Here is a 25,349-nt window from a genome sequence, read left to right as displayed (position 1 = left end):
CAAAGATCAGGAAATGCATTCCCTTTCTCTTAACATCTTACATAATAGAAGTCATTATAAAATTATTACTTGGACTAAACACTAGAAGCAAGCTGGTTTCCACTGAAATATAAGCCAAAAAAGATTGAAGATCCATAGAAGAAGATGCATGGAAAGAGTTAATGAGAGGAAAGAAAAAATATCAGATGATGGTAAAAAAATCAAAGTCAATGGAAATAGGTATCAACTTCCAGAATGAAGGAAGCTGATAAATAATTTTCAACATAAGCAGAATGTGTTACCACTTTTGCTGGTAGTGTTTAACAGAAGTCCCAAAGCTTGGCATCAGGAAGAGATTAAGAACCTGCTACTCTGCCCTCTGAGCTGCATCACTGGAATGCAGACGATCAGTGTAATCCTTGACTTTGTCAGTCAGGGAGCCAGGACATGGTCTCACCAGCTGTCAAAGCTGTCATGCCATTGCTTAGCTGGACCAAACACTATTCTGGATCAAACTGATATAAGAAGCTGGACTGCAGTAGAAACCTGTGCCTTGGTCCAAGATAGAAGAACCTGCTTGGCCTAAGGGTAGGTGACTAGCATTCATAGAGCCATTGATTTACCCTATCGATCAATATTTTCTTTGATGCACTGAAGAACTGCTATGCTTTCCAATATTTTCAGTTTTAATTTCTTTTTAGTGCAATTCTGTATCACTTGATGCATTTACCCATTGATGCAATCAATATTGGTCTTAAAATTGGTACAAAATATTTCACCATTCTTTCATAGTTTACACTCTGTTATTAACCTTTATCCTTTTCCCTGCAGCAGTAATTATCTAGGAAACTCAGATAATTAATAGTATATGAGTGGGGGAGCTGTGTTAAAGCCATTGTCCAAATGTTTAAAAGCTGTATTCTTGTGTCCATTCAGGTGCAACATGTGTGCTGAAGAAGAAGTTCTCAGCCACTCAGTTCTGGAATGACTGCAAAAAGTATAACGTTACAGTATTCCTGTATATTGGAGAACTCTGTCGCTATCTCTGTAATCAGCCAAAGGTATTACTTCTATGATGGAAGTCTTTCTTTCCCATGATTTTGGAAGGTTATGAAAACTCCTTCAGTTGTACTGCAGGCAGGAATATGAAGGTGTTTACTGTTCTTTTTTTGTGCAGGAGCAGGGATTTGGGGATTGATGTGCCTGTTCATTTTTATTTGAACCGAGAGGGGGATTTTGGGGTTGATTGTCGTGCTACCTTTCTTTTCCTTCTTGGTTTCATTACTACCCAGAGAAAAAGAATTTCAGATGTCTGCTTTGTCAACAAGTAAATGAAACCTTAAGCCTTTGATTAGTGCAAGTCAGCATTTACCCTCAAAAAGATATTAGACTACTAAAATCAGTGTTTCATTTAACTCAGCGTGTGTACCACACAAGAGCTTATTTGCTTGTCAGACATGTAATTTTTTGATTGTCTTTATTGTAAATACTGTGCAACTACGAATGTTGAATACTGTTTGAATTCCTAAAAAGAAAAGTTGTTTGAGTCTTTGATTTTATGATAAACTTTTGCTATCTGACAGATGAATTAATTGGTGGAAAGTGTAAGATTGAAGATTATTAGTGAGAAGTCGGAAGATAGAGAAATAGAGTCAAATGAAAAATAACACTTTCCAGTGTCTTTATTGTTATTTTAATGGAGAGTTTGACAGGAATTCTGCATATATTTTAATTAAATTTAGCTTAGTTATTTATTACTTTGGTAGCACAAAACAGTACCACGTTAAATACAAGTTCCTTAGATTGCCATTTCTGCGAGTAATAAAGAGAGCAAGTTATTTAGATTTAGACTACAGAGAGTGCGTCAGCATGCTGGTGAGGATGAAAGGAATATTTCTGATAAGATGAGACCATGATTGCATGAGGGTAAGTTACAGAGGTCATCCTTATCAAAACTCTGTGTTCTTCTGTTCGTTCAGCTGACCAGTCACACCCCTTTCTGCACTTCCCCATATATTACAGAAGATGGACCACCTATACTTTTATCGCTGCTCTTCCCGGCATCCAGGAATCCAAACGGATCTTCCAAATGAAGTGGTGTTTCACTTGCATTTCTTCTAATCTAGTTTACTCATTCAATGTCCACAAATGCATTTCCTCAACATTAGAGACATCATGCGGGGGGGGGGGGGTGGAGAAGGGATGTCCTTTTAAAACGGAGATGAGGAGGAATATCTTAAATTCTTTAGCTAGAGAGTGGCGAATCTGTGAAACTTGTTGCCGCAGGGAGCTGTGGAGGCCAAGCCACTGGGTATATTTAAGGCAGAGGTTGATAGGTTGGTCAGGGCATGAAGGGTTACAGGGAGGAGGCAGGAGATTGGGGCTGAGGGAAAATGGAACAGCCACAATGAAATGGTGGAGCAAACTTGATAGGTTAAATGGCCTAATTCTCTTCCTCTATTTGATGGTTTTAAATGCAGGTAGGATAACAGCTTATAGCAGTATCTGTTTTAAGCTGCAGTGGTTACCTTATGCCTAATGCGTAATACACAATTTCTGTTCCACTTTAATTTATTAAATTGTGCCATTGATCTCTCTTCACCCTCTTTTGATTACAGTCAGAAGGAGAGAAAAATCACCAAGTACGCATGGCTGTTGGAAATGGCATAAGGTCTAATATCTGGAAAGAATTTCTCATGCGTTTTGGCAACATTAAGATCTGTGAGTTTTATGGTGCAACAGAAGGAAATGTTTTCTTCACGAATCACACAGGCAAAGTGGGAGCTGTGGGACGAAGCACTTTTCTTCGTAAGGTGAGCTAGTATTTAGTTCATGGATAAATTGGCTGGATGATTTTGTTTAATATTTGCCTCTAAGGGAGACTATTAAAACAATTTCTGGATGAAGATATAGATTGGTGGGTTAGTAAGTTTGCAGATGATACGAAAATCAGTGTTGTTGTGGATAGCTTAGAACAGTCAAAGAATACAACACGATCTAGATCAGTTGCAGATATGGGCGGAGAATTAGCAGATAGAGTTTAACCAGACCAAATGTGGTGTTGCACTGTGGTAGGTCAAAAGCATAGAGCCAGTACACTATTAAGGGCAAGATCCTTAACAGTGTTGAAGAGCAGAGGGATCTTGGGGTCCAGGTTCATGGCTATACAGATTTGTAGAGTGGTTAAGAAGGCATAGTACATGCTAGCCTTTATCAGTTGGAGGATTGAGTTCAAAAGTCAGGATGTTATTTTGTAGCTTTATAAAACTCTAGTTAGGCAACATTTGGAGTATGACATGGAGTTCTGGTCACCCCATTATAGGAAGCATGTCGAGGCTTTAGAGAAGAGCAAAAGGTTCACCAGGTTGTTGCCTGGATTAGATTACAATGTGCTGTAATGAGATGTTGGACAAACTTGGGTTGTTTTTTCTGGAGTGCTGGAGGCTGAGGGGTGATAGAGGTTTTATAGGACTATGAGAGGCATCAATGGAGAGACAATATTGTTTTCCAAGGGTTGAAATGTCTAATACCAGAAGGCATGCATTTATGGTGAGAGGGGGTAATTTCAAAGGAGATGTGAGGGGCAAGTTTTGTACACTGAGACTAGTGGGCACCTGAAATGCGCTGCCTTGAGTGGTGGTAGAAGCAAAGACATTAAGAAACTTTTAAGAGATGTTTAGATAGACACATGAATGTGAGGGAAGTGGAGGGATATGGACATTGTGTAGGCAGAAGAGAATAGCTTAGTTAGCTATATGATTACTAATTTAATTGGTTTAGCACAACGTTCTGAGTCGGAAAGCCTGTTTCTGTGCTCTGCTTTCCTATGTTATAATTTTGGGAGTAAAATTAATTGAAGTGGATGCTTGACAAATTAAATGACTCCTATTTACAGTGTTCGACTCTAAAATCCCTGCTCACCCATCTGAAACCTTGTTAGAAATATAGCAATGTACTGCAGTTTAAAATATAATTTATACAGGTTGCTCTTTGATGGGTTATTTCTTGCAATTGTTTTCCTACTAGCATTAATATATATGCACCTCTGTCCTTTGACTGGGAGTGGGTAGATATTCAAGTGATGCCAAGCTAAACAAGTAAACTAAAAATTGCTGGAGAAAGGAAGAGTGAAGAACTAAATAGCATTTGCAACAGATCCATATCCGAGGTACAGATTAGTTTCAGATTTCGCGTTTAGTCAGTATAAGGTGGGGATTCTGTTCCAAGTCTTTTAATAAAGAATATTTTGAATTTGGCTACAGATAAATTTGGACTATTTCTGTCTTTTATTTGTACCAGAAAACAAAAGAACTAGTATTGATTGAGAATCTTGCCAAATAAGCATGCTTTATGAATTATGAATCCTATTTTAAAATGTAACCTCCACTTATGTAGAGAAGAGGCAACTGGTTAGGGTAAAAGTAGTCACTAAAGGATATTTGCATTTATTAGTGGGATATTAGGCTCCAACAAGATTCGCAAAAAGGGGAATAAATGCTTGTGGTTGATTCAGAATTGGATGCTTAATATATTTCTTTCCAGAATGAATTTTTTTTCTTTTGAGTAAATAATGCATATTCAGGTAAGTTTTGAGTGCTTTGCTTAGTTTGATCAATTAATAAACCGTTATGAGTAAAACTAATCTAAATCATACTGAACAAGTAAATTTTATGTTTCCCTGTAGAAGATGGCTATAATGCAAAAATATGAAAATTAGCATGAAAATAAACTTACCATAAAGAATAGAGGTAATAGTAGGGTCCTTGGAGCAAGTTACTGAGATGCAAGAATTCATAGGAACCCAGACAATCCGATCCATCATTGTCTGATGTAATAGGAAGATAATTAAATTTTGTCCACAGTTTAGGAGGTATTCTGTTCAGCGGTTAGTCATCCTTTCAATTATTCAACATTTCATTTAATTATTGAGAGTGACTGCATATTTTACTTATTTATAAATCTGTGTATTCTTGTACACACAGTGGCCACTTTATTAAGTACAGGTTTCCCCCGCCATCCGAAGGAAGAGCGTTTCTATGAAACGGTTCGTAAGCCGAAATGTCGTAAAGCGAAGCAATTACCATTTATTTATATGGGAAAATTTTGTGAGCATTCGCAGACCCAAAGATAACCTACCAAATCATGCCAAATAACACATAAAACCTAAAATAACAGTAACATGTAGTAAATGCAGGAATGATATGATAAATACACAGCCTATATAAAGTAGAAATACTTTTCCACAATCATTACTGAACTGTTCTCTGTAGCAAAAATCTCACGCAAGTGCCGACACTGTCTCCAGTAACCTTTAAGCTATGAAGCTGCCAAATCATACCAAATAACACGTAAAAATACACAGCCTATATAAAGTAGAAATAATGTATATACAGTGTAGTATCACTTACTGGAATCAGGAAGATAGCTTGCCGAGCACACTGATGATGGTGTGTTAGACTGAGTCGTCGCAGGTTGGGTGGTGCAGTGGCCCCTACCCTCCAGGTCGCCGAGCGATACATTGCCGCGAAGCATGCAGGAATGCAGCGGTAGCCGGGAGGTACACAGCACATCTTTAAGAAAAAAGCCGAAATAAACAAGCTAATTAATTAGGTGCCGCACGAGACGTAATTGTCAGCCCAGGTCAGTGCCGATTTCCGATTGCGTCGTCTCTGATCTGGGCCGACAATTACGTGTCGGCAGGACCTAAGTAATTGGCATGTTTATTTCGGCTTTTTTCTTAAGATGTGCTGTGTGTGTCCCGGCTACCGTTGCATTCTCTGCGAATTGGTATCTTCCGTGGCCTGGGGGTTGGGGTGTTGGGACACTGGGGTGTCATCTCGTCGTCTGTTTCCATTAGAACAGGCAGCTCATCTTCTTCTATCTCTGCCCGCCTCGATGTCGAAGGTCGAGGTTCGTCGTCTGCTGTGGCTGATGTGGAAGGCTTGCTTGACTGCGGAGCCTTGCGCATTTTTCTATCACACAGTTCTTTAATAAGGACTCAAACCATCCTGCAAATATCCCCTAAACCGACGTACCCTTTCAAAATTAAAGTCGTATTTTATCATTACTCATACGGTTTCGATTGTTATCCTTTTTTCTTCCAATTGCATCAGCTCTTCATCTGTCAGTTCTTGGTCATGGGATACCAAAACCTCTTCAACATCATCTTCATCAGCTTCCACAAGCCAAGCTCACGTTGTCCTTACTTCGTTCACTACGATCAAAATGCTTAATTATGTCTAGTTTTACCATAAGTGTAACACCCTTACGAGCCCTTTTAGGCTTTTCCGATACCATAGAACTCATCTTGCAAACGGCTGCTCACAGGCACATGTTAAAGCAAAGCAGTTCCCAATCCAGGGGAGAGCGGCTGCTCGGGGCGCACTGCCTTTTATCGCACACTGAATTTTTTTTCGTAACAGTGAAAACACCTTCTGAAAGCGAAAACAGGGTACTAATGTAGGTCTTTCGTAACAGTGAGGTTTCGTAAAGCGAACGTTCGAAAAGCCGGGGACACCTGTACAACTGTACACCTGCTTGTTATTGCAATTATCTAATCATCCAATCATGTGGGAGCAACTCAATGTATAAAAAACATGCAGATATGGTCAAGAGGTTCAGTTGTTATTCAGACCAAACATCAGAATGGGGAAGAAATATGATCCAAGTGACTTTGACCATGGAATGATTGTTGGTGCCAGGTGGGGTGGTTTAAATATCTCAGAATCTGCTGATCTCCTGGGATTTTCATGCTCAACAGTCTCTAGACTTTACAGGGAATGGTGTGAAAAACAAAAAAAGTCCAGTGAGCAGCAGTCCTTTGGGTGAAAATGCCTTGTTAATGAGAGAAGTCAGAAGAGATTGGTCAGATTGGTTCAAGCTGACAGGAAGGCAACAGTAACTCAAATAACCATGCTTCACAATAGTGGTGTGCAGAAGAACATCTCTGAATGTACAACACGCCAAACTTTGAAATGGATGAGATACAGCAGCAGAAGGCCACAAACAAACACTCAGTGGTTACTTTACTAGGGACCTCTTGTACCTAATAAAGTGGCCTCCGAGTGTACGTCCATCTTGTGTGTGAACCTGTCTTACTGGCAAGTCATAGTTTGTACTTTAAAATCCAGATTCTGCTTGTAAAGTATCTTAACCTTCCTAGTGAGGAAAAAAATATGATTACAAATTACCACAATCTGCTGGACGACTTACATCACTCTACTATCAGCCTCATAAAATTGGGGTTGCTGATTTCAACTTGCTGTTCATATGAAGTATTGCCACATTTGTGTATTAATTTAGAGTTGAACCAACACATTAAGTTAAGGGTCTCTACCTAGGGGTCTTCACTGTTTCTATCTCTGGAGACAGCTCATCCACCGATGTCTATTACAAACACACGGACTCTGGCATCTACCTAGACTGCACCTCGTCCCACCCCACTACTTGTGAAAACCCTTTTCTCAATTCCTCTGTCTCCGCTGCATCTGCTCTCAAGGTGAGGTTTTTCCTTCTAGAACGAAGGAGATGTCCTCCTTTTTCAAAAAAAGGGGCTTCCCTTCCTCCACCATCAACTCTGCCCTCAAATGCATCTCTCCCATTTCACGCACATCTGCTCTTACCCCATCCTCCCGCCACCCTACCAGGGATAGGGTTCCCCTTGTCCTCACCTATCACCCCACCAGCTTCCGTCTCCAGCACATAATTCTCCAAAACTTCCGCCACTTCTAACGGGATCCCACCACCAAGCACATCTACCCCCCCCCCGCCCCACTTTCTGCTTTCTTCAAGGATTGCTCCCTACGCGACTCCCTTGTCCATTCATTCCTTCCCACTGATCTCCCTCCTAGCATATTTCCTTGAAAGTGGAACAAGTGCTACACCTGCCCCTACACCTCCTCGCTCACCACCATCCACGGCCCTAACAGCCCTTCTAGGTGAGGCGACACTTCACCTGTGAGTCTTTTGTGGTCACTTACAGTGTTCGGTGCTCCTGGTGTGGCCTCCTGTATGCTGGTGAGACCCAACGTAGATTGGGAGACCGCTTCGCTGAGCATCTGTGTACTCCATCCACCAGAACGAGTGGGATCTCCCAGTGGCCACCCATTTTAATTCCACTTCTCATTCCCATTCTGATATGTCTATCCATGGCCTCTTCCACTGTCATGATAAGGCCACACATTGGTTGGAGGAACAACACCTTATATTCCGTTTTGGTAGCCTTCAACCTGATGGCATGGACATAGATTTCTCAAACTTCCCAGAAACACCTACCCTCCATTTCCCATCCTCTTTTCCCTCTCTCACCTCATCTCACCAATCAACTTCCCAGCTCTTTTTTCCATCTCTTCCCTTCCAAGTTTCACCTATCACCTGGTGGCCCTCTTTCCTCTCCCCCACACTTTTCAAATCTACTCCTCAGCCTTTTTCTCTCCAGCCCTGCTGAAGGGTTTCAGCCCAAAATGTCGACTGTACTTTTTTCCATAGATGCTGCCTGGCCTGCTGAGTTGCTCCAGCATTTTGTGTGTGTTGTTCGGATTTCCAGCATCTGCAGATTTTCTCTTGTTTTAAGTTAGGGGTGATGTTTTATACCATGATGAAGACCTTTCATTCAAGCCATTTCTAATCAACCTTTTTAATCCACAAGGTAAATATTTGAAACTAAAAGGTTCCAGAGGCTCAGTCTTAAGAGTTAAAAAAATTGCTTGTGTAGAGTGTGCTGATCCAGAAAGTTAAGGCATGAGGGATCTATAACGTGCTGGCAGACTGGATCCAATATTGGTTAGGGGAGAGGCAGAGAGTAATGGTGTAGGGATGTTTATCAGCTGGAAATCTGTAACAAGAGGGATACTGCCAGGATGGGTGTTGAGACCTTTTTCATTTGTAATATATAAAAATAATTGTTTAGGAATATAGGAGTTATAATTAAGTTTGTAGATGACATGAGAAATAGTGAATTCATAAAAAAGGATTATAGTGGTGCGGTCGCAGATGGAATTTAGCAGAACAGTACATAGTAAACTGAAAAAACTGGTGTTGCTATGAATATAACAACTAACATTGGCATGCTCAGTGCTCTTTTAATTATGATTTTGGTGTTCCAACTTTCACATTCTCCCATCTCCTCTCTCTGTATCCCAATACATGTGACAATAATAAACCAATTTCATTTGCAATTCAATTATAATTCCAAATTTGTCTTAGTAATTCATCAGTGGTAGATCATAAATTCCTTTTCCTTATACTTATGTTTGCTATATATGACTACTTGAGGGTAATTCCATATCTAAAATATCCAATTTACTATTTTCTTATCAAGGAACCAATTGTTATTAAGAATACTCCTGAAGAAGTCAGTTAGGCATTATCTTTCCAATCCCATGCTTATGTCATTAAAGTTCTATAACAATGCAAAAATATTGAAATATTCCAATATTTTGTAGACAGTAGTGTATTTTCCAATCATAATGGTTATATACTATTGGTAGTTTTACCCAAATAGATCAATGTGATATGGTCACTAACTTCCTTGATAGCAAGTTTTTAAAGAAACTGTGTACAAAGTGGCAACTGGAAAAAAATGTCCCCATCCACTTGATGTCCCATCTGTTGACAAAAGCAATTCTCATTGGGAATGAGTTTTGCTTGAGCCAATGAAATGAAACAAGATTTAAGTGGAGCAGCCATTGTGGGAGACAGTTTTAGAGTGGAGGCTTTGGTTTGAGAAGCTTCGGCAAAAAGAGATGGAAGCACAGGAGAGAAGCAGGTAAGGATTTTTCATAATAAATAGTTCATTCATTGTACGATGTAGGAGATCATGGTCTCTCCATAACCATGATTTTTCTTGGCAAATTCTTCCACGGAAGTGGTTTGCCATTGCCTTCTTCTGGGCAGTATCTTTTCAAGACAAGTAACCCCAGCCACTATCAATACTCTTCAGAGATTGCCTGGTGTCAGTGGTTGCATAACCAGGACTTAAATGCACCAGCTGCTCATAGGACTACTCACCACCTGCTCCGATGGCGTCATGTGTCCCTGATCGGTCCGGGGGGAGGTTATTGGGCTAAGCAGATACTACACCTTTCCCAAGTGACCTGCAGGCTATCAGCGGGATGGAGCACCTTACATCACCTTTGGTAGAGACGTATCTCCACTCCACTACCAACATTATATATAGTATTTGTTTTAAATAACTAAGAAGAAACCAGATCACAACATATTAAATAAAATAGGGATGCAGGAACAGGTGATGCATTGTAGCTGCCTGATGTGGGAGCTGGTGGACCCCATTGCGGGTTTCTTATGATCTAATCTCCAACAAGTGTTGGCTGCTCAGGGAATTCAGGCTCATTTGATGACCTGGGAACTGAGCTTCAAACTTTGCGATGCTTCAGGGAGAGGGGAGGTCACCTAACACTGTGTTTCAGGAGGCAGTCACACCTGTTAGATTAAATACTTCAAGTTCTGTCTGTCATCAAGAGGGTGTGTCTGCACATGAGGCAGGTAGGTAGGGGGAATGCCAGGGATAGTGCAGGAGGAGCATTAGCCCTTCAGTTTACCCAACAAGTCTGAGATTGTGGCTCCCTGTGAGGATGAGAGTGAGGTCCGTAGAAAGGATGAGCAACTGAACCATGGCACTGTGGCTCAGGGAGCCATTCAGGATGGGGAAGGGAATCGGGGACAGTATTGTCAGGGTAATAGACGCAATTCTCTGTCACAAGGATCAAGGCTGTGTTATCTTCCTGGTGCCTGAATTCAGAACAACTCCTTTGACCTCCAGAGGAATTTGCAGTGGGAAGAGAAAGATCCAGTTGTCGTGGACATGCGGGTACGAATGATGTCGGATGAAAAATGAAATAAGTTCTGTTGAAGAATTTGAACAACTAGCAGCAGAATAAAAATGCAGAACTAAAGAGAGAAAAATCTCTAAATTGTTACCTGAGCCTTGTGCAAATTGGCAAAGGGTATGAGGATCAGAATGCCTAACATATTGCTCAAAGATTGATGTGGTAGAAATGGATTTGAATTCATGGAACATTGGCACTGGTATTGGGGAAGGAGAGAGCTGTTCCGAGGGACGTGATCTATGCTGTGACCAGGGTCCTGGCAGATCATGTAACTAGGGCTGTGGATTGTGCTTTAAACTGAGCAGTAGGAGGATGGATTCAACAGTTTGTAAAAGTAAGGATAAAGTAATAGGGGAGAGTGCTTCTTTTCACATTATACATCGATGATCTGGAGGGTGAAGTTGAAGGCTTGTAGCTAAGTTTGTGTTTGATACAAAGATAGATGGAGGGGAGGTAGTGTTGAGGAAGCAGAGGATTTAAACAGATTAGGAGAATGGGCAAAGAAGTGACAGATGGAATACAATGTAGGGAAGTGTATGGTAATGCACTTTGGCAGAAGGAGTAAAGGCATAGACTATTCTCTAAATGCTCCATGATGACCACAACTTTGTGTTGGTTTGGAAGCTTGCATGCCTCAATGGCCTAGAGAGCCACATTGGCTGGAGTCGGTGCTTTATGCTTTGGCCCTTGGTAGGGTCACCCATGCCAAACAGGTGAAAGAGTTGAGTACAGACTAAGAGTGGTCCGTCAATCCTCCAAGTTCAGGGGTTCAGCTCAGGGCTAACAGCCATGACCGGTAAAACAAAGCTGTTACGGAAACAGCAATGAAGAACCCTTCTGTATCTGAGTGCAATGGTATTCCAGAGTCTCTACCCAGGACTTGTGTAACTGACAGTGTTGAAAAGCAAGAGGAAGCCCTGAACACTGCCAGAGATGGCAGACCGTCATTGCTGCCCTAGACACCAGCATTCTAACAGGCAGTAAGTAAGTATTCTCTAAATGGTGATCAAATTAAGAAGTCACAGTTGCAAAGGGACTTGGAAGTCCTCGTGTAGGATTTCCTAATGAATAACTTGAAGGTTGAATTGGTAGTAAGGAAGGCAAGTGCAATGTTAGCATCCATTGTGAGAGGACTAGAATATAAAAGCAAGGAAGTAATGCTGAGGCTTTATAAAGCATTGGTGAGATTGCACATGGAATATGGTGAGTAGTTTTGGGCCCTTTATCCAAGAAAGGATTTGCTGGCATTGGGGTGGGTCTAGAGGAGGTTCATGAGAATGATCCTGGGAATGAAAGGGTTAATGCATGAGGAGCTTTGATACCACTGGGCCTGTTCTTACTGGAGTTTAGAAGAATGATGGGGGGTGGTGGCATCTCTCTGCAACCTATCGAGTATTGAAAGACCTGGATAGAGTAGATGCGAACAGGAGTCTGGGACCCTGTCTATAGTGGGGAGTTTAGGACCAGAGGGTATAGTTTCAGAATGGAAAGACATCCCTTTAGATAAGGAGGAATTTTTTTTAGCCTGATGGTAATGAATTTGTAGAATTCACTGCCAGTCAGCTGTGGAGGACGTCATTGGGTATATTTAAAGCAGTGTTTGATAGTTTCTTGAATAGTAAGGTTGTAGGGAGAAGGTAGGAGAATGGGGTTGAGAGGGGTGGTAAAGCAGCCATGATAGAATAGTGGAACAGGCTCAGTAGGCTAAATGGCACAATTCTGCTCCTATGTCTTATGGTCCTATAATTTTCTTTAATTTAGAATTTTTAGGAGTTTGTTCAAGCAGTTGACTAGGTGGTATTATCAAAAGTTCAAAGTAAATTTTATTATCAAAGTATATCTATATATATCTATCTCACCGTGATACAACCCTGAGATTCATCTTCTTGTGAGCATACTCAACAAATCTATTGAGTAGTAACGATAATAGAATCAATGAACAACCACCCAACTAGGGTATCCAGCCAGAGTGCAGGAGACAAGAAACAATGCAAATGCAAAGAAGAAGCAATAATATAAATAAATAAATAAGTGTAGCCCCCTGGTAAGCCTCAGGCTCGCTCAGCTCACTTTCATCTAGGGGAAGCAGCCTTCGGCCCCGCCAAACTGGGAAATCAAGTTTGTGTGGATGCTGTGTGATGTACCCCACCATGCCAAATATCAGACAGTACACCATATGAGATTTACAGAATACAATTTATAGATCTTACTGGAACTATGTAATTAATAGAGATACAATACAAAAGGAAAGTAAAAGGCGCCAAACTTATCAGAGTTCAACCACTTCGTGCACAACCGTTGGAGCTCAATGAACGGGGTCCTCTTTCCACCATGCGATCTCCTCCGACCTCCTCGACCCGCCGCCTGGGACCAACCACGGTGGTCGACCAGACGCTCCACACGAGTCTGTCCTCGTCTCCTCTCCTCGCCAAAGACCCTGGGCCTCGGACTCCTGCACGGGATCTGTTCCGCCGCCCAGCTTACAGCATTGCATCTCTTCTCTCTGTCCCCATCGCGCCTTCTGCCCCAAAGCCCGCGAAAACAATAGCTTAGAGACACACAAGTAAGAATAACATCTATCCTAATTGGTTAGCAAATGAATACAATTCTCATTAGCAGTAATTATAATCCAAAACAAGCTGCTAGAGAGAGAACCACTGTCTCAGCAGTTAACATCACAGAGAAGCCATTTTATTTTAACATAATGAAGCCATTTTATTCACTTTAGCAGTAACAGAAAAGAAGAAACCCCTTACATAAGCAATAAATACCAAGAGATGAAAAGTTCATGAAAGTTAGTCTATTAGTTGTGGGAACATTTCAGTTATGGGGCAATTGAAGCTGAGTGAAGTTATCCCCTCTGGTTCAAGAGCCTGATATTTGAGGGTTAATAACTGTTCCTGAACCTGGTGGTGTGAGTCCTGAGGCTCGTGTAGCTTCTTCCCAATGGCAGCAGTGAGAAGAGAGCATGCTCTGGCTGATGGGGGGTCCCTGATGATGGATGCTTCTTTCCTATGATATTGTTTCGTGTAGATGTGCTCAATGGCAGGGAGGGTGTTGTCACATGAACAAAGTCGCTGGAGAGAAGCACTGGTAGATAGGAAGCAGTTTTTTATTTGACTAAATGAGACACAGTAGGCATCATATTGAGACCTCTTTCAGAGAAAAAAAGGCCTCCACGACCCAACACTACAGGACATTTTATGCACTAAAGATCAAAGGACAATATACAATGTATCCACAATGCTTCCTTTGAAATAAACACAAACTTCACACCTCCCATTTTGCATCCACACCACGACATCTAAATGCATTTTAATTAGCATTGTCTGGTCTTCCCATTAACTGCGATTCATGGCTTTTAGGAACCCATTGTTCAGAGCTGCATTTTAAATTTAATGTACAGTCCATATTCACATTTGAAGATTGGTGGCTGGAGTCCGTTGCTGAAGTTATTTGCTACATGTGCTAACCCAAAAATGCCCTAACAGCGGGTGTTACCCACATGGACTGGGCCATATCCATACCCTTTGTTGGATTTTCTGTCCAAGGACATTAGTATTTCCATACCAGGATGTGATGCAGCCGGTCAATACACTCTCCACTACGCATCTATAGAAGTTTGTCAAAGTTTTAGGTGCCATGCCAAATCTTCACAAACTTAAGAACGTAGAGGTGCTGTTGTGCTTTCTTCATAACTGCACTTGTTTGCTGGGCCCATGACAGGTCCTCTGAAATAATATCACTTAGGAATTTAAAGTTACTAACTCTCTGCACTTATGATTCTCCACGGAAGACTGGCTCATGGAGCTTTAGTTTCCTTCTCATGAAGTCCATAATCAGTTCCTTGGTTTGCTGACATTGAGTTAGAGGTTGTTTTTTTGACACCACTCAGCCAGGTTGCTCCTCCCCCACCCACCTACCTTCCTCATCACCTGGTCTCACCTATCACCTGTCAGCTTGTACTCTTTCCTCCCCAACCCCCATCTACTTATTCTGGCATCTGCCCCTTCCTTTCCAGTCCTAATGAAGGGTCTTGGCACAAGGCATGGCTGTTTATTCTCCTCCGTTACGTGCTGCCTGATTTGCTGAGTTCCTCCAGCATTCTGTATGGCACCCAACATTTCTGGCATCTTCAGAATTTCTTGTGTTCATATCTGCTAATCAAGTTTATATGCTTCTCACTTGATACTATAATGCCTTGCTATTTTGGGTTTTCTTCATTAAGACTTCCATTGTATTTCCAGTTGATGCTAAGTTAATGAAGTTCAGAATCTGATATCAGTTGATCTTCTCTTGTTTCCCATTCATTAAACAGAACATTCATAACATTACCATTATCACTTTTCCAAAGATTATCCAGAGTTTTGTAAGATGCATCTATCATTTTATTAAAGAAGCTCTTGAAGGTCACATAGAATTAAGTGCACAACTTCACTAAGTATTATTGTCTTGATAACGATTTGAGATGGTAAGCATTTTGGAAGGCAATGCAATAAGCCAGCCTCAATATTGGTATCACATTCCTGCCTCCATTTTCAAAGGCTATGATAATCCAAACAGGCTTAAAAGAACAGTAGAATTGTACTTTATATAGAGTGCCTATAAATATTCACCCCCTTGGAAGTTTCTTGTTTTATTGTTTTACAACATTGAATCACAGTGGATTTAATTTGGATTTTTTGACACCAATCAACAGAAAAAGACAGTTTCATGTCAAAGTGAAAACAGATTTCTACAATGTGATCTAAATTAATTACAAAAATAAAACACAAAATAATTGATTGCATAATATTCACTCCCCCTTTAATATGATACATCAAATCATCACTGGTGCAGCCAATTGGTTTTGGAAGTCACATAATTAGTTAAATGGAGATCACCTGTGTGCAGTCAAGGTGTTTCAATTGATTGTAGTAAAAATATATCCTGTACCTGGAAAGTCTAACTGCTGGCAAAATTTATACCATGATAACAAAAGAATACACCAAGCAATTCTGCAAAAAGGTTATCGAAAAGCACAAGTCAGGCAATGGATGCAAGAAAATTTCCAAGTCACTGAATATCCCTTGGAGTACAGTTCAGTTAATCATCAAGAAATGGAAAGAATATGACACAACTGTAAATCAGCCTAGAGCAGGCTGTCCTTAAAAACAGAGTGACTGTGCAAGAAGAGGACTAGTGAAAGAGGCCACCAAGAGACCTATGATAACTCTAGAGAACTTACATGCTTCAGTGGCTGAGATGAGACTGTGCATACAACAACTGTTGCCTGGGTGCTTCACCAGTCGCAGCTTTATGGGAGAGTGGCAAACAGAAGGCCATTGTTGAAATAATCTCACATGAAACCTCAGCTAAAGTTTGCCAGAAGCCATGTGGGAGACTCTGAAGTCAATTGGAAGAAGACTCTATGGTCTGATGGAACCAAAATTGAGCTCTTCGGCCATCAAACTAAACACTATGCGTAAGCCAATCACTGCACATCATCAAAGACACACCATGTCAACCGTGATGCTGGAGGAAAACCTGATGCAGTCTGCAAGAGAACTGTGACTTGGGAGAAGATTTGTTTTCCAGAAAGACAATGACACCATGTATAAAGCCAAAGCTACCAAGGAATGGCTTAAAAATGACAAAGTTAGTGTCCTGGAGTAGTCATGTCAGAATCCAGACCTCAATCCAATTGAGAATTTGTGGCTGGACCTGAAAAGGGCTGTTCACTCATGGTCCCCATGCAATCTGACAGAGCTTGAGCAGGTTTGCACACCTGGATACTACAAATTTCTGGAAAAATTGCAGTGTCCAGATGTGCAAAGCCGAGAGGGACCGATCCACATAGATTCAAGGCTGTAACTGTTGCCAAAGGTGCATTTACTAATTATTGACTTGAATGGGGTGAATACTTATGCAATCAATTGTTTTGTGTTTTATATTTGTAATTAATTTAGATCATTTTTTAGAGATCTGTTTTCACTTTGCCATGAAAGAGACTTCTTCTGTTGATCAGAAGATGGAGATGGACGTGAAAGCACAGAGGAACATCTGGAGAAATTTCTGAAACGCTCATTCGCTGCTGTCGTTACTGCGTGGTCGGGAATCTTTCGGAGGGTGGGCCTCAAAATCCCCGGCTTTGCCTGCTGTTGGCGACCGAGATTGAGGTCAAATCATTCGGACAGAGATGGCACTCAGTACTCGGTGTCAGAGAGCTGATCAGAGCTCGAAGTTTTCGGATGACTCAGAGTCGGACTGTGGTCGGCATGGCAGGGAGTGTTCTTTCTTCTCCCGTCTGCGTGAGATGTGGGACATTTGAGAGACTTTTGAACTTCTACTGTGCTCATGGACTTCTTCATCAAGTTATATTACAGGTTTCCCCTGCCATCCGAAGGTAGAGCATTACTATGAAACGGTTCGTAAGTCGAAACGTCGTAAAGTGAAGAAGCAATTACCATTTATTTTTATGGGAAAATTTTTTGAGCGTTCGCAGACCCAAAAATAACCTACCAAATCATGCCAAATAACACATAAAACCTAAAATAACAGTAACATATAGTAAACGCAGGAATTATATGATAAATACACAGCCTATATAAAGTAGAAATACTTCTCTACAATGATTGCCTGCACAGATATCTGTAGCGAAAGTCCCACACAAGCGCTGTTGGCATAAACGTGCTCTCCGGTAACCTTTAAACTATGAAGCTGCCAAATCTATCAAATAACAGGTAAAAATACACAGCCGATATAAAGTAGAAATAATGTATGCACAGTGTAGAATCACTTACCGGAATTGGGAAAACAGCGCCGAGCACACTGATGATGGTGTGTTAGACTGAGTTGTCGCAGGCTGGGTGGTGCAGTGGCCCCCACCCTCTGGGCCGCCGACCCAATGCACTGCCACGAAGAACGCAGCGGTAGCCAGGACGCACACAGCACATCGTTAAGAAAAAAGCCGAAATAAACATCCTAATTAATTAAGTACTGCCCGGCACGTAAATGGCGCAGATCAGAGGTGACTGCCGATTGCATCGTCTCTGACCTGGGCTGACAATTACGTGCTAGGCGGCACCTAATTAATTAGCATGATTATTTCGGCTTTTATCTTAAAGATGTGCTGTGTGCCTCCCGGCTACCGCTGCGTTCTTTGTGAATCGGTACAGTATCTGGGGCCCGGGTGTTGGGGTGGTGGGACACGGGGGTATCATCTCATCGTCAATTAGGGCAGGCAGCTCATCTTCTCCTATGACTGCCCACCTCGATGTCGAAGGTCGAGGTTTGTCGTCTGCTGTGGCTGATGAGGAAGGCTTGCTTGACTGCTGAGCCTCGCACATTTTTCTATCATACAGTTGTTTGTAAGCACTCAAACCATCCTGCAAATATCCCCTAAACCTACGTACCCTTTCAAAATTAAAGTTGTACTTTATCATTGCAGCGAAAATCTCACGCAGTTGCTTCAACTTCTGCATTCGGTTTCGATTTTTATCCTTCCCTCTTCCAATTGCTTCAGCTCTTCATCTATCAGTTCTTGGTCATGGGATGCCAAAACCTCTTCAACATCATCTTCATCAACTTCCACAAGCCAAACTCACTTTGTCCTTGCTTCGTTCATCACAATTGAAATGCTTAATTATGTCTAGTTTTACACTAAGTGTAACACCCTTACTCTTTCAGGCTTTTCCAACACCTTAGAACTCATCTTGCTAATGGCTGCTCAATGCAACGTGGTTAAGCAAAGCCGTTCCGAATCCGGGGCAGAGCAGCTGGTAGGGGTGCGCGCTGCCTTTTATCGCGCACTGCCTTTCTTCGTAACAGTGAAGACACCTTCTGAAAGCGAAAACAGGGTACTAATGTAGGTCTTTCGTAACAGTGAGGTTTCGTAAAGCAAACGTTCGAAAAGCGGGGGACATCTGTATTGTTGCACTGTTGTAACTATATGTTATAATTATGTGGTTTTATCAGTTTTTTCAGTCTTGGTCTGTCCTGTGTTTTGTGTTATCACACCGGAAGAAATATTGTATCATTTCTTAATGCATGCATTACTAAATGACAATAAAAGAGGACTGTTTGTCTTCATAGTCTAAAAGTCAAAAAGCCAAATTCAATCCACTGTGTTTCAATGTTGTTACACAATAAAACATGAAAAACTTTCAAGAGGGGTAAATGCATTTTATAGGCACTGTATATTCTTAAATCTTTCAATTAGATTTACTTGAAAAGTAAACTTTGGCTGAGAAAGATCCTTATGTGAAGGAAGGACAGCTTCAAACATTGTTTCTTTTGGCAGTCAAATAATCCAGATAATCTGTCATGTACAGTCAGATGACAATAAATTTGAACTTGATAACTATGCAAAGGTGTCAAGTATGCATTAATGTAGCTAATTTCCTTTTGTGATTGAGTGTGAAGTGCATTCACAGAAGGACAAAATTAACACTGGTAACCTTTAATCTAATATTTATTTAGGCATAGGACTATAATATATAGGAGCAGAAATAGGCCATTTGACCTCTCGAGTCTGCTCTGCCATTTCATCATGACTGATCCATTTCCCTTGCATCCTCAATCTCCTGCCTTCTCCCCATATCCCTTCATGCCCTGACCAACCCAGAATCTATCAACCACCTCTCTTAAATATACCCAATGATAAAGCCTCCACAGACTCACCACTCTCTAACTAAAGAAATTCAGCTTCATCTCCATTGGAAAAAGACACCCCTCTATTCTGAAGTTGTGTCCTCTAGTTTTAGACTCTCCACCTTCTCTACATCCACTCTGTAGAGGCCTTTCAACATTTGATAGGTTTCAATGAGGTCATCCATCATTCTTCTGAACTCCAGTGAGTAAAGGCCCAGAGTGATCAAACGCTTTTCATATGACAAGCATTTCAATTGCAGAATCATCTTCGTGAAACTCCTTTGAACCCTCTCCAATGTCAACACATCCTTTCTTAAATAAGGGGCTCAAAATTGCTTAAAGTACTTCAAGGTGGATAAGTCACCTGGACCAGATGGACTACATCCCAGAGACCTGAGAGAGGTTGCTGAAGAGATAATGAATGCATTGGTCATGGTCTTTCAAGAGTCACTTGATTCTACATGGTCCCAGAGGGCAGGAAGATTACAAATGTCACTCCACTTATTAAGAAGGGAGAAAGGCAAAAGAAAGGAAATTATAGGCCAATTAGCCTAACCTTAGTTGTTGGGAAAGTGTTGGAGTCTATTATTATGAATGAGGTTTCAGGGTACTTGGAGAGTAAATAGTAAAGTAAGTCAAAGTCAGCATGGTTTCTATAAAGGGAAATCTTGCCTGACAAATCTGTTAGAGTTCTTCAAGGAGGTAACAAATAAAGTGGACAAAGGAGAGGCAATGGGTATCATTTTCTTGGATTTTCAGAAGGCATTTGATAGGCCTTTGAAGGCAAAGACAGGTGAGAGTAGATATAGGACCGATAGAAAATGATACTGGAGAAATTGTAATGGGAGATGAGGAGGTGGCAGAGGAACTGAACAAGTATTTTGCATCAGTCTTCACTGAGGAAGACAGCAGGATACCGGACACTCAAGGGTGGCAGGGAAGAGAAGTGTGCGCAGTCACAATTACGACAGAGAAAGTACTCAGGAAGCTGAATAGGCTAAAGGTCGATAAATCTCCTGGACCAGATGGAATGCACCCTCGTGTTCTGAAGGAAGTAGCTGTGGAGATTGCGGAGGCATTAGCGATGATCTTTCAAAAGTCGATAGATTCTGGCATGGTTCCGGAAGACTGGAAGATTGCAAATGTCACTCTGCTATTTAAGAAGGGGGCAAGGAAGCAAAAAGGAAATTATAGACCTGTTAGCTTGACGTCGGTAGTTCGGAAGTTGTTGGAGTCGATTGTCAAGGATGAGGTTACAGAGTACCTGGAGGCATATGACAAGATAGGCAGAACTCAGCATGGATTCTTTAAAGGAAAATCCTGCCTGACAAACCTATTACAATTTTTTGAGGAAATTACCAGTAGGCTAGACAAGGGAGATGCAGTGGATGTTGTATATTTGGATTTTCAGAAGGCCTTTGACAAGGTGCCATACATGAGGCTGCTTAACAAGATAAGAGCCCATGGAATTACAGGAAAGTTACATACGTGGATAGAGCGTTGGCTGATTGGCAGGAAACAGAGAGTGGGAATAAAGGGATCCTATTCTGGTTGGCTGCCGGTTACCAGTGGTGTTCCACAGGGATCAGTGTTGGGGCTGCTTCTTTTTACATTGTACATCAACGATTTGGATTATGGAATAGATGGCTTTGTGGCTAAGTTTGCTGACGATACGAAGATAGGTGGAGGGGCCGGTAGTGCTGAGGAAACGGAGAGTCTGCAGAGAGACTTGGATAGATTGGAAGAATGGGCAGAGAAGTGGCAAATGAAGTACAATGTTGGAAAGTGTATGGTTATGCACTTTGGCAGAAAAAATAAACGGACAGACTATTATTTAAATGGGGAAAGAATTCAAAGTTCTGAGATGCAACGGGACTTGGGAGTCCTCGTACAGGATTCCCTTAAAGTTAACCTCCAGGTTGAGTCGGTAGTGAAGAAGGCGAATGCAATGTTGGCATTCATTTCTAGAGGAATAGAGTATAGGAGCAGGGATGTGATGTTGAGGCTCTATAAAGCGCTGGTGAGACCTCACTTGGAGTACTGTGGGCAGTTTTGGTCTCCTTATTTAAGAAAAGATGTGCTGATGTTGGAGAGGGTACAGAGCAGATTCACTAGAATGATTCCGGGAATGAGAGGGTTAACATATGAGGAACGTTTGTCCGCTCTTGGACTGTATTCCTTGGAGTTTAGAAGAATGAGGGGAGACCTCATAGGAACATTTCGAATGTTAAAAGGCATGGACAGAGTGGATGTGGCAAAGTTGTTTCCCATGATGGGGGAGTCTAGTACGAGAGGGCATGACTTAAGGGTTGAAGGATGCCCTTTCAGAACAGAAATGCGAAAAAATTTTTTTAGTCAGAGGGTGGTGAATCTATAGAATTTGTTGCCACAGGCAGCAGTGGAGGCCAAGTCATTGGGTGTATTTAAGGCAGAGATTGATAGGTATCTGAATAGCCAGGGCATCAAAGGTTATGGTGAGAAGGCGGGGCAGTGGGACTAAATAGGATAAAATGGATCAGCTCATGATAAAATGGCGGAGCAGACTCAATGGGCCGAATGGCCTACTTCTGCTCCTTTGTCTTATGGTCTTATGGATAAGGTGCCACACATGAGGCTGCTTAACCAGATGAAATCCTATGGCATTACAGGCAAATTACAGGTGTGGATAGAGGAATAGCTGACAGGCAGGAAGCACAGTGGGAATAAAGGGGGCCTTTTCTGGTTGGCTGCCAGTGACTAGTGGTGTTCTTCAGGGGTCAGTATTGGGACTGTTAATTTTCACATTGTTTGTCAATGATTTGGATAATGGAATTGAAGGCTTTGTGGCAGAGTTTGTGGATGATACGAAGATAGGTGGAGGGGTAGGTAGTGCTGAGGAAGCAATGCAATTGCAGCAGAAATTAGACAAATTGGAAGAATGGGCAAAGAAATGGCAGATGGAATACAGTGTTGGGAAATGCATGATAGTGCATTTTTGTAAAAGGAACAATAACGCAGACTATTGTCAAACAACAGAGTGCAGAGGAACTTAAGAGTCCTCATGCAAGGCTTCCAGAAGATTAATTTACAGGTTGAGTTTGTGGTAAAGGAAAGGAAAGGTACGTCGCATCCAGAGTTTCTCTGGTTAGCAGACGATTTCCCTCCATGCCTCTCTGATGTAGTGGGGCACCGCGTACGAAGCAAGTTGTAAAGAAGGCAAATGCAATGTTAGCATTTATCTCAAGTGGAATAGAATATAAAAGCAAGGAGATAATGCTGAGGCTTTATAAGACACTAGGTAGGCTGCACTTGGAGTATTGTCAACAGTTTTGGGCCCCATATCTCAGAAAGGATGTGTTGTCATTGGAGAGAGTTCGGAGGAGGTTCACAAGGATGATCCAAGGAATGAATTGGTTAACATATGAGGAGCGTTTGGCAGCTTTGGGCCTGTGCTCATTGGAATTTAGAAGAATGCATGGAGATCTCATTGAAACCTACCGAATGTTGGAAAGACTAGATAGGGTGGATGTGGAGAGGATGTTTCCTATGGTGGGGGTATCCAGAACTAGAGGGCACAGCCTCAAAATTGAGGGATGGCTTCTTAGAACAAATGTAAGGAAAATTTATTGTAGCCAGAGAATAGTGGGTCTCTGGAATGTTCTGCCACAGACTGCAGTGGAGGCCAAGTCTGGGGGTATATTTAAGGCAGAAGTTGATGGTTTCCTGATCGGTCAAGGCATCAAAGGATATGGCAAGAAGGCAGGTGTATGGGGTTGAGTGGGATCTGGGATCAGCCATGATGGAATAACGGAGCAGACTTGATGGGCTGAATGGTTTAATTCTGCTGCATTGTCTTATGGTCTTTAGTGAGGCCTCACCAGTATTTTATACAGACTCAATATCACACCCTTCTTTTATATTCCATTCCTCTCGAAATGAATGCCAACATTGCATTTGCCGCCTTCATCACCAACTCTACCTGTAGGTTAACCTTTAGGAAACCTACCTGAGGGCTCGCAAGTCCCTTTGCACCTGAGATTTTTTTAAATTTTCTCTCCATTAAAAAAATAGTTTACACTCTTAATTCTTCTACCAAGGCGCATAACCTTACACTTCCTGACACTGTATTCCATCTGCCATTTCTTTGCCCATTCTCTTAATCTGTCTTATTCTTTCTGTAGCCTCTCTATTTCCCCAAAACTATCTGGCCCTCCACCTATCTTCCTATCTTCTGCAAACTTGGTCACAATGTCATCAATTTTGTCAACCAATTCATTGACGTATAACGTAAAAAGAATAAGTCCCAACACAGAGCCCTGTGGAACAAATCTGGTCACTGGCAACCAATCAGAAAAGGCTCCCTTTATCCCTCTCTTTGCCTCCTGCCAATCAGCCATTGCTCTATCCGTGCTAGTATCTTTCCTGTAATACTATGGGCTCTTAGCTTGTTAAACAGTCTCGTGTGGCACCCTGTCAAACACTTTCTGAAAATCCAAATACGCAAAATACTCCTTTTGTCTATCCTGCTTGTTATTTCTTCAAAGAATTCCAACAGATTTGTCAGGCAAGATTTTCTTTAAGGAAACCATGCTGACTAAACCACATCCTTAACAATCTACTCCAACATCTTCCCAACCACTGAGCTTCTGCCTCTCTCTCTTCTTAAAGAGTGGAGTGACATTTGCCATTTTCCCTTCTGCTGGAACCATGCCAGGATCAATTAATTCTTGAAAGATCATGACTAATGCCTCCACAATCTCTTTAGTTATCTCTTTCAGAACCCTGGGGTGAATACCATCTGGTCCAGGTGACTTATTTACCTTCAGACCTTTCAGTTTCCCAAGAACCTTCTCCCTAGTAATGGAAACTTCACACACTTCTGCCCCCTGACACTCTCAAGCTTCTGGCATACTGCTAGTGTCTTCCAGAGTGAAAACTGATGCAAAATACTTATTCAGCTCGTCTGCCATTTTCTTGTCCCCTAGTGCTACCTCTTCACCTTCATATTCTAGTGGTCCGAAATCTACTTGAACAATTTGAAGATTATCATGAGTTTTGTAGAGACAAGTATTTAATCTGGAATTGCTAGTCTTGTCTTGCATCTGGTATAATTTATCCAGTTACTTTATTTCTCAGGTATTGTTGTCATATAAACTGGTAAAATTTGATGTTCTGAATGAGAAGCCCATAAGGAATGAACAAGGAAGATGTGAAATAGTTAAAAAAGGTATGTTAACATTTAAGAACAAAAGAATGACAATTTACTTCTTTAGCGTGGAAATAATATTCAAAGTGTTGCAAAGATATGTAACTACATATCTTTAAAAAAGAATACATGTGAAAGTGCCTTCACAACTGCAAAGCACAGTTTGATTAAGGAACACTATCCCCACTATCTGAGCTAACATTACCTTTGCCTGCTTTATATTTGTTGGTTTAATGTTTTCCTTGTCCTCCTTTGTTGACTTCTCTCTGATTGGGATAAGCATTATGAAATAGTTGTTTAAATGTTAGCATTGCTTATCACTGACCTTTTCCTACTTTCCCAGTCCACTACCAAGAACTCTTTACACTTCACACTGGGCTTATTGCCTCATTGCTCTGGGAAATGTTGATTTGCAGAGATTTCTGATTATCCTTGTACACCATCACTGAAAGTAAATGTGATGGTGCAGCCAGTTGGAGCTGACTTTCCTATCTCCATTTATTAAATTTTTATTTGTGGAAATTTACTGCCACATCACAGTATGTATTTCAACAGTGAATACAATAGAATAACTACAATGGATGCAAATTGTGAAAGGCTTTAGATAAACACAGCTACTTTCTCCCATGTAGCAGCCAAATAGAGTAGGAATGTGTGTCTTGTTCCAGTGTAGTCCAACTTTGCATTCTTACTGTGTTCTATTTGAA

The 25,349-nt window shown here is 41.4% G+C and overlaps 1 protein-coding gene across 1 annotated transcript in view; it reads left to right on the top strand.

Annotated features, from left to right (window-relative positions):
- slc27a6 (solute carrier family 27 member 6) overlaps positions 1-25,349 on the top strand; it is an 85,406-nt gene that overhangs the window by 35,607 nt on the left and 24,450 nt on the right. Inside the window, exons 4-6 of the mRNA XM_072281721.1 lie at positions 916-1,040; positions 2,598-2,792; positions 24,573-24,663. Coding sequence (XP_072137822.1) covers positions 916-1,040; positions 2,598-2,792; positions 24,573-24,663 — 411 coding nt within the window. The remainder of the gene's footprint in view (positions 1-915; positions 1,041-2,597; positions 2,793-24,572; positions 24,664-25,349) is intronic.

This window comes from Mobula birostris, chromosome 17, assembly GCF_030028105.1.
Source record: "Mobula birostris isolate sMobBir1 chromosome 17, sMobBir1.hap1, whole genome shotgun sequence".
In the NCBI taxonomy this organism is placed as follows: domain Eukaryota; kingdom Metazoa; phylum Chordata; class Chondrichthyes; order Myliobatiformes; family Myliobatidae; genus Mobula; species Mobula birostris.
This window is presented reverse-complemented; position numbering and strand designations above follow the sequence as displayed.